General features: G+C 33.1%; 1 protein-coding gene and 1 pseudogene across 1 annotated transcript; both read left to right on the forward strand.

Moving 5' to 3' along the window:
* Positions 1-28: 28 nt before the first annotated feature.
* Positions 29-4,354, forward strand: LOC103837010 (WAT1-related protein At3g28050). The gene is made up of 7 exons (XM_009113340.3): positions 29-426; positions 515-580; positions 1,100-1,213; positions 1,326-1,554; positions 3,378-3,539; positions 3,650-3,801; positions 3,986-4,354. Exons 1-7 carry the CDS (start codon positions 236-238, stop codon positions 4,176-4,178), a joined length of 1,107 nt encoding a protein of 368 aa, XP_009111588.1. The 5' UTR covers positions 29-235; the 3' UTR covers positions 4,179-4,354.
* A 96-nt stretch (positions 4,355-4,450) lies between these two features.
* On the forward strand, positions 4,451-9,849 carry LOC103837048 (annotated as a pseudogene).
* The last annotated feature ends 2,339 nt before the right edge of the window (positions 9,850-12,188 follow it).

The following is a 12,188-nucleotide window of genomic DNA, read 5'->3' on the forward strand; positions in this document are numbered from 1 at the left end:
TACATGTGACATGGTATTTTTTTTCTGCTTTACTTACAAGTGTGCGTACACAATACACATCTGCTGAAAATCTAGCTTTCACCCACTCACACACTATTAGTATTTTTCTTCTTGTCTTCCCCAAAAACCAGAACAACTCTGTTTCTCATCTTTACGAAAAAAATATACACTTCTTCGAATCTCCACATCTACACAAGTAACGGAGAGCGAAAGAGGAAGTAGAGAGAGAGAGGAGATGGCGGGAAAATACTTTCAGAGAGAGGTGTTGCCGGTGATGGCGCTGGTGATAATGGAATGCGCCAACGTTGGTTTAAACACTCTGTTCAAGGCAGCGACCTTGCAAGGCATGAGCTTCCATGTCTTCATCGTTTACTCTTACGGTCTTGCTGCTCTTCTTCTCCTTCCTTCTATTTTCTTCTCCTCCCGGTTAGGGTTCATGTCTTTCTCCTTTACGAATTTGAGCCAAAGTGTTCTTCTTGAAATAGAGAGTGATGGGTTCTTGTTAATTTGACAGATCAAGAACTCTTCCACCGATGAATTTCTCAATTCTCTACAAAATCGTGGTTCTAGGGTTAATTGGGTAAAGTTTCATCTCTCCATATATTTTCAGTTTTAAAACAGAACGTCCATGTCTGAACGGGTAAGATCCTGAAATCAAGAACTCATTTGCATCAGAGTTCTTGAAAACTCTCAGATTTTTCTTACCCAATCTTAAAGACACTTGGCTTAAAGTTGCTTCCAAAAGCTGCTACTGTTCGGCAAAAATCTAACCCTATTACTTTTGTCTTTTTTTCTTTATTGTGAATTATTTTTATTTTTGGAGGTTTTTTTTTATGATGGAATCTATTATTTAGTTACATAAATAAATTAAATAAAATCTTCTTAAATACTTAAATAGATGCTGTTCAAACATATTGATCCATTTAATTCTAGCAAACGTTTTCATGCAAAGTCTAACACCATTTATTTTGTTGTCCCTTTCTAATATATTGTTTTTTGTAGTTTTTGAAAGGGGTTGCTTTCATCTTCGTAATAATCAAGTCTGTATTATTTTGTTAATACGAATTAGTTAATAAGAAATCGTGTTAAAATAATATAGATGCTGCTCAAACATAATGGGGTACACAGGAATTAATTATAGCTCTCCAACACTTGCTTCTGCGATCAGCAACCTCACTCCTGCGTTTACATTCTTGCTCGCCATCCTTTTCAGGTTGTTGTTTATCCCTCTTTATATATTCCTTTTACACTAACAATTTCCTAAAATACCATCGGCCCATCAAGCGTATTTGGGCCTCTATAAATTCTTTGGGGTTTGGTTGTAGGATGGAGAGTGTATCTTTCAAGAGAATAAGTAGTGTGGCTAAAATGTTAGGAACTGTAGTTTCCATTGGAGGGGCATTTATAGTGACTCTTTACAATGGACCTCTGGTGATCTCTATGTCACCACCGTCTGTATCTTTGAGATCACAGTCCACAAACCATAATTGGATCATTGGCGCTGCGTTCCTTTCCGTCGAGTATTTCATGGTTCCTTTGTGGTACATTGTTCAGGTCTCGGCTTTAATAAACTTTATTTGCACATATAAATGGTTGATTCTGAAGTGACTTAAATCTCAGTACACTAGTAAAATGACACATTCATTGGCACTGTACGTTATCTTTAGGATTAGGAAAAATGTCTTTGATAGATAAGGAAGTTTTTCTACAGTAAAAAAATGATTATCAAGTTTTGAGATTTTAACAGGTCAAGAACAAAATTAATAGCTGGACTGCAAAAACACTGTCTTTTGCAGGAAGGTTATTACTGATCAATACAGTGATAGCAGGAATAGCGAATTTCTGGTGCTCAACATTCACAATCCCTAAGAAGTGCATAGAAATCATAAATTCTCTGTGTGGGGCTTACCTTTGGAAAGGATCATCGGAAGGCTCTCACTCTGCAAGAGTATCTTGGGAAACGGTCACACTGTCAAAAGATGAAGGAGGGCTTGGGATCAGGAACTTGGTGTGGTGGAACAAAGCTTGCTCCGTCAAGCTGTTGTGGCTACTCTTCTTCAGAGCGGGTTCCATCTGGGTGGCCTGGTTCATTCAAAATGTTCTCTCAGGTGATTTGAGTAACCTGTGGACACTAAGAGAAAAGCAAACTCATTCCTCATCCACCAAAAAGATTCTAAGGGTAAGAGATTATGTCTATAATTGGATCAAAATTGTACCTGGCAGTGGAAAGAATTGTCGGTTCTGGTCAGATAATTGGAGTCCCTATGGCAACCTGCGACAATACTTTGGTTTGGCGCCTACTACTAGCCTCGGTATAAGAGCATCTGCCACCCTCCATGATCTCTTCCAGCAAGGTAGGTGGCTTCTTCCTCAACCTCGATCAGAAGCCCAACTCAACCTCCACATTCACCTCTCTACTATCACCCTCTCAGAAGTGAATGATGAATACACTTGGTCTCCCCTTGGCTCGCCGCTATCAACTTTCTCAACAGGTCAGGTTTATAATGAGATCAGACCCCATCAACAAAAGGTCCCTTGGCATGCTTCTATCTGGTCATCCAGAGGTATACCTAGACATAACTTTCTCGCCTGGCTCATTACTTTGAATCGCTGCCCCACGAAAGACAGGATGCAAAACTGGGGGATCCCAACAGACCCAGCTTGTATTCTATGTACTAGCGCTTCAGAATCAAGAAACCACATGTTTTTTGAATGTTCCTACTCGTGGAATCTATGGTCGGGTCTGGCAAGAAAAGCAAACTGGACGCCTTCTAGGAATTGGGATACTGGTCTGTGCAGCCTACAGGGATCCTCCCTCCCAAAATTCCATCGATTACTCATCCTCATCGCATGGAAAGCCTCCATATACCTCCTCTGGACTGAACGCAACAACCGTCTCCATCGGCAGCAGTTTCGGTCAACTGCGTCTCTCGAGAGGCAAGCCGACTTGCTCATCAGAAACCGCATCTCAGGCTTCCGAGACGAAAACCCCCGACTCTCCTCCACAATGCTCCAGCTTTGGTTTGATCGATGATCTTCTCTCGGTGTGACTCTCTGTTTTTCTCCGTCACTAACTACCTCTTCATTTTCGGTTCAATTGCAATTCGATTAGGGCTAGGCCCATAGATCCTTTTTGGTTACTATCTTTCTGTATTGGGTTCAAACCCAAAACAATTGCCTTAGAGGCCATTTAGTTTATAAAAGTAAAGCCCTTTCTCAAAAAAAAAAAAAAGTTTTGAGATTTTATAAATATGGGTCTAGGTATTTGGCTCAGTTATGTTATCTCTCTAAGTGTTATTGTTTTTGCGTGTTTAATTCACATAACATAAACTCTCTCTATATGTTTTTTCTTATAATCTTGATTTTCCCTTTTGTAGACTCAAATCATGAGAGAGTATCCATCCGAGTTCACCGTTGTTTGTTACTATAGCTTAGGCGTGAGCTTTTGGACCGGGCTTGTCACCTTGTTCACTGAAGGGAGTGACTTGAATGCATGGAAGATAAAACCAAATATAGCTTTAGTGTCAATCGTTTGCTCGGTGAGAACATCTTGCTGACTTACTCATGTGTTTTTAGTACTAGACACTTTGAGTGTAATTAGTGATTAACAAGGATTTTTTTTTGTTCTTGATTATATATTTATGTTTAGGGAGTTTTTGGATCTTGCATAAACAATACAATCCATACGTGGGCGTTGCGGATCAAGGGGCCTTTATTTGTTGCAATGTTCAAGCCTCTGTCGATTGCTATTGCCGTTGCAATGGGTGTGATCTTCCTCCATGATTCTCTCTACATTGGCAGGTGAATGAAACTCAATAGTAAAAGTATTGTACATCCAAATATATTCTAGTAGTTTTCCAATATTGGTCAAGGCATGGTGTTGAACCTTATGTCTAGCAAAAGGTTCGTGTCAATATTTCATTTTCATCTCTACTTAACTCTCTTTTGTGTTTCGATTTTTGTGCTTGAATGTTGTTGATCTCAGCTTGATCGGGGCAACGGTAATAACGACCGGTTTTTACACTGTGATGTGGGGCAAAGCTAAGGAAGCGGCCATGGTCGAAGATGACAACAAGGCTAACAACGAGGATGCCACCAACGAAGCTGACCATGATTCTCCATTAGCTTCACAGAAGGCTCCTCTCTTGGAAAGTTACAAGAACGACGAGCATGTCTAAGTATTATCTACTAGTCACGATAGTTCTCTATACATATGTGTATGTGAAAGTTTCACATGTGAACGTCTTTATAATTTATTTGAAGACGCAAATGTGATATTTAATTTTAGGAATCAAGTCTAATAACATATCATATCAAAATTTCCGAGTGCTATAAAAACAGATTAATTTACGTACATCAGTTGAGAATTAATCATCTTCTCCTTGATTTTCTCAGCTTTATCTTCACCATTATCAGCCTATCAACTCATTCATAATCCTTGTAGGTAGACATGTGGGTTCGGATTTGGTTAGTCCGGTTTATTCAGATTGATAGTTAGTTTTTTTTAGTTAATTTAACAATCAGAAATATGCCCAACTGAACTGAAATAAATTTTGATTTTTTTTTGTTTCGGTTAATTCGATTTTGTAATATTGTTACCCAATTAAATTGAAATTTTAGAGTTTCAGTTAAAGTTTAGTTAAATTCGAATAATTTTGCTTAGCTCTATTTAAAATATTGGTATAAGTCAGTTTTTATTTAAATAAAATTAAAAACTATACAAAATCGAACTAGTACAGTACTCAAATTTTTTTTTTTAAGAATATTTAAACCTTAACCAATAGGCTATGGTGCTTACATTATACTCGAATTAATTTTGTTAAAGAAAAAAATACCTTCCGTTCAGAACCTTTGCTTCGAAACAAGACCCTCTCCCGCTCTCTTTCTCCTCCATCGGAATCTTCTCCAGCGACAACAACGCGCTCTTCCTAACCCCAACGCCTTCTCCCGCCCTTCTTCAGCTACAGGCTCAGCTCTGCGGTGTTGTGAAGAAAGAAGGGGTTGAGACTTGAGATTGGGGAGGAGTATCGTGTTGGAGAGTGGGTTCCGTTTTGTTCTGTTGCGGTTGACGTGGCTAGGGCTCGTATGGCTGAGGCGTTCTCTGTTTTGAGGGAGTTTAAGATGCCTGTGAATGGTTATGCTGTGGAGTGTGGATGTTGGTCTTGTTGAGTTATCTCCTGTTCGTGAAGTTTTCTCCTTTGGTCTTGGTGATAACCGTTTGGAGTCTTGATTGGCATTTTAGCTTTATTGGTTTTCATGTAATGTTAACTGTTGTATCAATTTAGTTCTCAACAAAAACAAAAAAAACTATTGTATCAATTTATATCTGAGGAACAGTTTGAGGTATTGGTATTTATCTATGATATCAATTCAATGTTGTACAAAAGCTTCGATCTTGATGATATCGTGTTAACTGATCGACGTGCATAAGCTATATGTTCTTTAAAATGGTTGCTGAAGACAAGCTTATTATGTTTATTGTAAAAGAGTCATATTTTTCCTCTGCAGAGCTTCTTTACATGGTAAAAGAGTGATCAGTACTATTTATATCAGTTAAATGAAAATTTTGTGTGTTGTATTGAGTATTGTATAATCTCTTTGTAACATCAGTGATGTACTTATTCATGTGAAAAGGTAAAATAATGTTTTTTACGTTTGTCAGTTTAGGACGAAGCAAGATTTATTCTATGGATGCATCATTTTATAAGAAAAAACTTTAGAAGGAATTGAAGTTGAAAACTATGGGTGCACAATATAGTTTTTACCAATTTAGCTAACAAATTCAATTGGTTTTAGGCTTAAATATGTAAACTTTATTATTTTTGTGGGTGCACTTGCACCCTTAATTGACAACATGCTTTCGCACATGAGTTTATCCACAAGCAGATGCAACCTAGTGTCTCATCTCCTGAAGAACCAATGAGCACCCTTCATCCATCTTGGCAATATCTAAATAAAACAATCCAGTTCCCATCTTGTTAATGTCTATCCTTTCTCGTTCTGCCACAAGAAACTAAGTCCAAGTCATCCTTGGGAGTTTCTTCCTGCCTGCACAAGCAAAAGCTACTAAACTTTTGTAAACAAAACTTAAATGGGCCTTGAACCATTAAATATAATGTTCAAACTGGATCCAATGGTTCATAACACATCTTTATTTGTTTAGGCGTACAAAGCATTTGATTGATTCCTATCCAGCCCAAGTTTTGCTATACAATTTTTCATCTTCGTAGGTTATTTTAACATCGTAAAGAGGTTCCATTTATGGAAACTAGCTACACAATATACCTGGAGTACAATCGTACTACAAGGGTGTAAATGGTGCTGGAGTTATAGCTGAATTCAATTCAAAAAGGTTAAAAACTTGTAAACGAGAAAAAAACTTGTGGAAAAAAGACAAAAGTATAAAAAGACAAAACTTGTAGAAACAGACAAAGTTGCCAACTGCGAGAAGAACGGATTGGTATTCTGGATTTGATTCAACTGACAAGTCTAACATGGCCTTAAAGGAAGGGCTGGCTGAGCCGAATAAGACGCTGAACCGAAGGTTGAAGATTGTATATTATTTAGCTAAATTGCCAAAACCGAAAAAATCAGTATGGGAATACAGAATTATGATAAGTATATATTTTTGTAACTATATTTTATTTGGTATGGAATAGTGGAATTTTGAAAAATTAATAAATGTTTTAGGATTATTAGGAATGGACATGATTACTTGTTTCTTTTTTTTTGTCATCGTATACGATTACTTGTTATTCGTCCGTACTTGCTGCTTAATCGTATTTGGAACTGTAAAATCGAATACTCGTTTTGATTCGCTTGAATAACAAGTCATTTGTTTAATTATTTACAAGTACAAACACATGTAACATATATTAAAATATAAGTAACTATTTAGTATGATTGGTTTATTACCCATAAATTTTACCCATTGTTTTAAACAGTTTCTTATAAAATATGGTTGAATAACTCGTTTATATGAAAATGTTATTGTATACAGGATGTGGATGGAAGATTTTCTTTTTCCCTCGTGTTATCTTGCATCGACTTACAACATATGAGAAATAAAGAAAGATTTTTTTCTAAAATAAGAGCATTGTTTTGTATAACCAAAACTATATAAAATAATATATAACTATTTTTAGAAAAAAATAAATAAAACGAATTGTCCTTCGATATTTTAAAACCTTGTATTGCAAGAGGACAGACGTTACTTTTGTTGTGTTTTAACGCCGGATATATTGGCATTCCTGCTCATTCTTGGAGTAAAAGACCCCTAACGGATGTTTTTAAGGTTTGTAATCTATTTGAACTATTCAGCTATTCATTTCAATCCAGTAATTTAACCGAGATAAAAAAAATTAAGAGGTTTATCGATTCTATAATTATTCCGATAGTACTATACCAATAATAAAAGAAGCAGACATAACTTTTTATGTGTATCATCTATTGTAAACACCACACATTGATTTGTTTTTTTGTGATAGAATATTAAACATTTATACCTTTTGGACCAAATAAGAGATATACTGTATTTTGATTAGGACGTGGTTATATTAATGCGACAATCACATTTTGAACAATATAACCACTTCAAGTTGTAAATTAGGGTTGCAACTACCAAAAGTTTGGTTCGCAATTTTTTTTGTTTGGGTTGTGAGTTACTACGAGAAACCTATTGAATTTCATTTGGCATATCATATAGTATTTCTATAAAAATAAAGTTTGAACAAACACAACAAATTTTTTTTTTGCAACGTTTTTTCATTGACAATGGAAACCAAAAAATTACATGTATCCCTCAGGATTATAGCACCAACAGCTCGAGTCACAGACGACTCGCATTGATCAAAAGAAAAAAAAAACTTTACGAAAGTTAAAATTGTATTTGCTAGTAGACGGCCGCTGATACTAACCTTCTTTGATCTAGCAATATTTTTTCCGAATCAAATATAGATCATTGACTAAGTAAATGATTATATTGCAAATCTAACCACAATGCAGATCCCATTATTATGATATATGTGGTATCTATTGTAGCTAGATTATGAGAACCCGGAAAATTTTATCATGAAATCCCAAGTCCAATTACCAGAATCAAAGAAAGCAAAAAACTTCGAAATATATATTTAATATTATGTACACATTATTGTACAATCATGGCCAGAGAGGCCATACCACATGTTATAGTACAATTTCACATGTTACAATGCCAATGAAAATTCACAAAAACTAAAAACATTAGCTTAAGAGTTGAAGACATGTCCCATGTTCACTTTGGCTTATCTCTTCAATATCTCCTTTATTTTGCATTTGCTTGGTTGCTAGGACACACTCACATACAGCCACATGAATTGCCAATGACCCATATGTTTCTTTAAAGTCCAAAACTAGTAGTAATAAAACCCACATTGTTCTTTTTACATGTACTAGTCGTTACTGTTTGTGCTGATTTTTTATTTTCTACTATTTGAATCATGACATATAATTCAAAAAGAGATGGTGTTTATTAAGGATATATCCCACATCGAAAATTTTAAGGGACATTAAGTAATATATAAAAGGTTAGGATCAATCCACTAATTATCAATTGGTTTTAAGTTGGAAATCCATAATAAACATGAATCTAACATGGTATTAGAACTCATATCCTAAATAATCAAACTCTTAATTAATATTAGCCCTTCCAATTGGGTATAGAGGTCGTGATTAATCTTTTCGACCAGGTATAAAGGTCGTGTTAAACTCGCTCGACCGAGTATAAATATCTTAAAAAGTTCCGAGATTTCTGGTCGATAAAAGCCATCATCTCAAGGAGGGGTATTAGAGATATATATCTCACATCAGAAATTCTAAGGGACATTAAATAATATATAAAATGTTAGAGTCAATTCACTAATTATCAATTGATTTTAAGTTGGAAACCCGTAATAAACATGAATCTAACAGTGTTAACGCCCACAAAACATACACGTATGAGTTTATATACCATATATAAAGGCATCTCTGATGTAACATTACCTTTTTCCGGTTTTTCTTCTAAAATAGTGTAATTTTGTTATAAAATTAGATTTGCTCCAATGGTTTGAATGTATTAATAAAAATGTTAAATATACTATCCAAACGATTAACCTTTTTAACAGAACCATTCACCAATTTACCGATGCGTATATTTATAAAAAATTGCACCCAATAACTCAACAAAAAACCAAAATTAACAAACTAACCAAAATCACACTCTCTTTCTTCTTTTCTCTTCCTATATCTCTCTAGTCTCTCTCTAAAAAACTAATTTTGATTTTTGTTTTGATTATTTCACAAATAACCCCTATATTTATTTGGATAATCGTGATTTACTTCAACTCTTAATAAATACTGAAAGGGGCAGACTGGCGCTACGTTACTTGATCTTGGATCCCACTTTTGAAAGCCTTACTAATATAAAATAATTTTGAACATTCACTATAAAAAAAGGTATATAACTGAAACTAACGATCATTTAAGAAATCGAGATCTGATGATGCCCGAGGTTCTAAGGTAGAGATCATAGAGATTTTCGAGTATGTACTATATATTTATGAAAAACAATAGATAAAAGACTCATTTGACTTCTAAGCAGTTAAAATACTGCTTGATTGACGAAATTGACCAATCAAAACATATTTGTTATGATGGAAAATAAGAATTCAATAATTTAAAAAGTAGAGCCCCACCGATTGCATATGAAAAATCGTAAAAGCATCGATCACGAATTGCTTTATTACATTATTGACAAAAACTAATTATAATAAGCAATATATATATACCAAAATGAATATATGATTGAGAATTTTTTTTTTAACAACAAAACTAGAATTTACTTCACAGTGAGACTGCTGAGGAGAGAGCAGGTGGTTCTTCCGGTGAGATATTTCATCTGTTTTACAAAGATAGACTTTTTAGTATTTTTATTAAATGAAAAAAACACATTAAACTACTATAATAAATGTATTGTTTTCTGTAATTTTCAGTTTTGATAATTTTTAACCAATAATAATTCAACAAATTCAATTAATTTTTTTGAAGTTTACAATTTTTCATAGAAAACACAAAAAAAATATTTTTTTGAAACATTTTTTTTTAAATCTATCTTAATGGAACGGAGAGAATATTATAAATTACAATATAATATACCACATGAAGTTTTTTTTTTAAATAGTTTGTTGGCCAAGAAATTAAAATCTTTAAACCTTCTTTTGTCAACTCAAATCTTTAAACATAATAGTAAATGCTCAATGGAAGGAATTTGTTTCAAAAATAAAAAAAAATTGGACATATATCATTTTATATTTTAATGCACCTTTCATTATGTAATATTGATAAATTACATTTTTTACAAAAATTAATTATGTTTCTTAAACGTCTATTGGCTAAAAATTGTAAGAACATAGTTAATCATAAAATATAATATTTATAATCAAAATTAAATATATTTTATTAATATGTATGAAACTCTAAAACAAATATCATTTGAAACGAACAAAGTGTCAGTTTAGTCGTATATGCATTTAATTATTACAAATGTTGCCAAATAAAATTGTGCTATATATTCAAAATAATATCTCTTAGTGTGTTACTATTTACCAGCTATATAACGCGCGTTTTAGGCGAACTGCTAATTGAATCTGGTCAGTTGACAAAAAAAAAAGAATCTGGTCAACATATAACTAGCACATAAGCATGTCATAAGAGACTAATATTAAGTGAATTAACACGTGAGTTTTATAACTTTGTAGCTGTATTGAAAGTTTAATAATATTATATACAATCTAAAGTCAAACTCGTTAAATTCAATATTTATCCACCGTTTATTTCAGTATTTTAATCATTATGATAAATATTAATATGATCATACAAAATAAACAGTACGTTTGAATATAATAGTTTATGGACGCAAAATAGAAACTACCCATGTGCTTTCATTCATTCATGCTGTTACTGTCTTTTTCTTATAATACTTGAAAATAGAGACTTTAACTTTACTCTTTTTATTTTCAGTGAAAGTAATTAACTGTACAAGTAGAATAATGTTAGCATTGCTGAAATAAAATGCTTACGTCTGTAAGTAAATAATGATAGATTAAGGAAAAATTATCCTAATCTTTTTTTTTTTGACATCAAAATTATCCTAATCAGTGGGCTACAATAGCGCGGGTACATTTAACACTGTGAACCATGATAATTATTATATTGTCTGAAAGAAGTTGGAAGACAAGTGAAGGGGACAACATAACTGCGTTCTCCATTAGTGTACTTTAAATCAAAAGCAATACTAAAATTAATGTGTGCTACTATTAAAGTTGATCTAATTACATGTTAACAAGTTTGATATGGTCTTCGCTGGACCAAGTTGTCATCCTCAAAAATAGTTTCAAAAAAAAAAGTTGTCATCCTTGAATTCTTTACCAATCATCCACATTTATTTTTGGAGTTTTCGTGGAATCATCTTATTTTCCTTGTGTTTTCATTCAGTTGTTTTTTCCTTAATATGCATGTATCCACACGGTTTAATGATTGCATATTCTAAAGTATTTTTACCCACTCTGCAAATTAAAAAAAAAATAGAAATTATGGGGAAAGAGATATAAAATTTCCTAAACAAATGAGCAGACACGTCTTTTTTTTGGGAACATTAACACGTTTTTTCTTTTCAAGGTAACTTTTATGTTTTAAATAAAACGGAGTTCCATACTTTCAATGATAACATAAAATTAAGAAATAGACAATAAAATACAAAGTATATGTATTCCTTTAGAGCATCTCCAATGTATTACCTCATTTTTTACTCCAAAATGGTGCAACACCAAAATGGAGTAAGGTTTTACTCCAATGTATTACTCCATTTTCTACTCCAAAAATAATATTTCTTAAATAATTTCATTTTTATTTTATTAATAATTGCAAATAAAATTTTATACTTATAAAAATTTACCAATTAACTCCAATTATTTTATGTTTACGATAATAATTAAAATATAAATTATTTGAATTAAATATTTATTATTAAATAGTACAAGAAATCATTAAAAAAGACAACATATATAGGTTCAACAATGAGCATTAGAATATTTTTCCCACAAATGATCAACTAATGCATTTCGTAATGAAAAATGAGCTTCTTTATCTTTGATATTCCTAAATCGAGCAAG

Source organism: Brassica rapa, chromosome A09, assembly GCF_000309985.2.
Source record: "Brassica rapa cultivar Chiifu-401-42 chromosome A09, CAAS_Brap_v3.01, whole genome shotgun sequence".
NCBI classification, from domain to species: domain Eukaryota; kingdom Viridiplantae; phylum Streptophyta; class Magnoliopsida; order Brassicales; family Brassicaceae; genus Brassica; species Brassica rapa.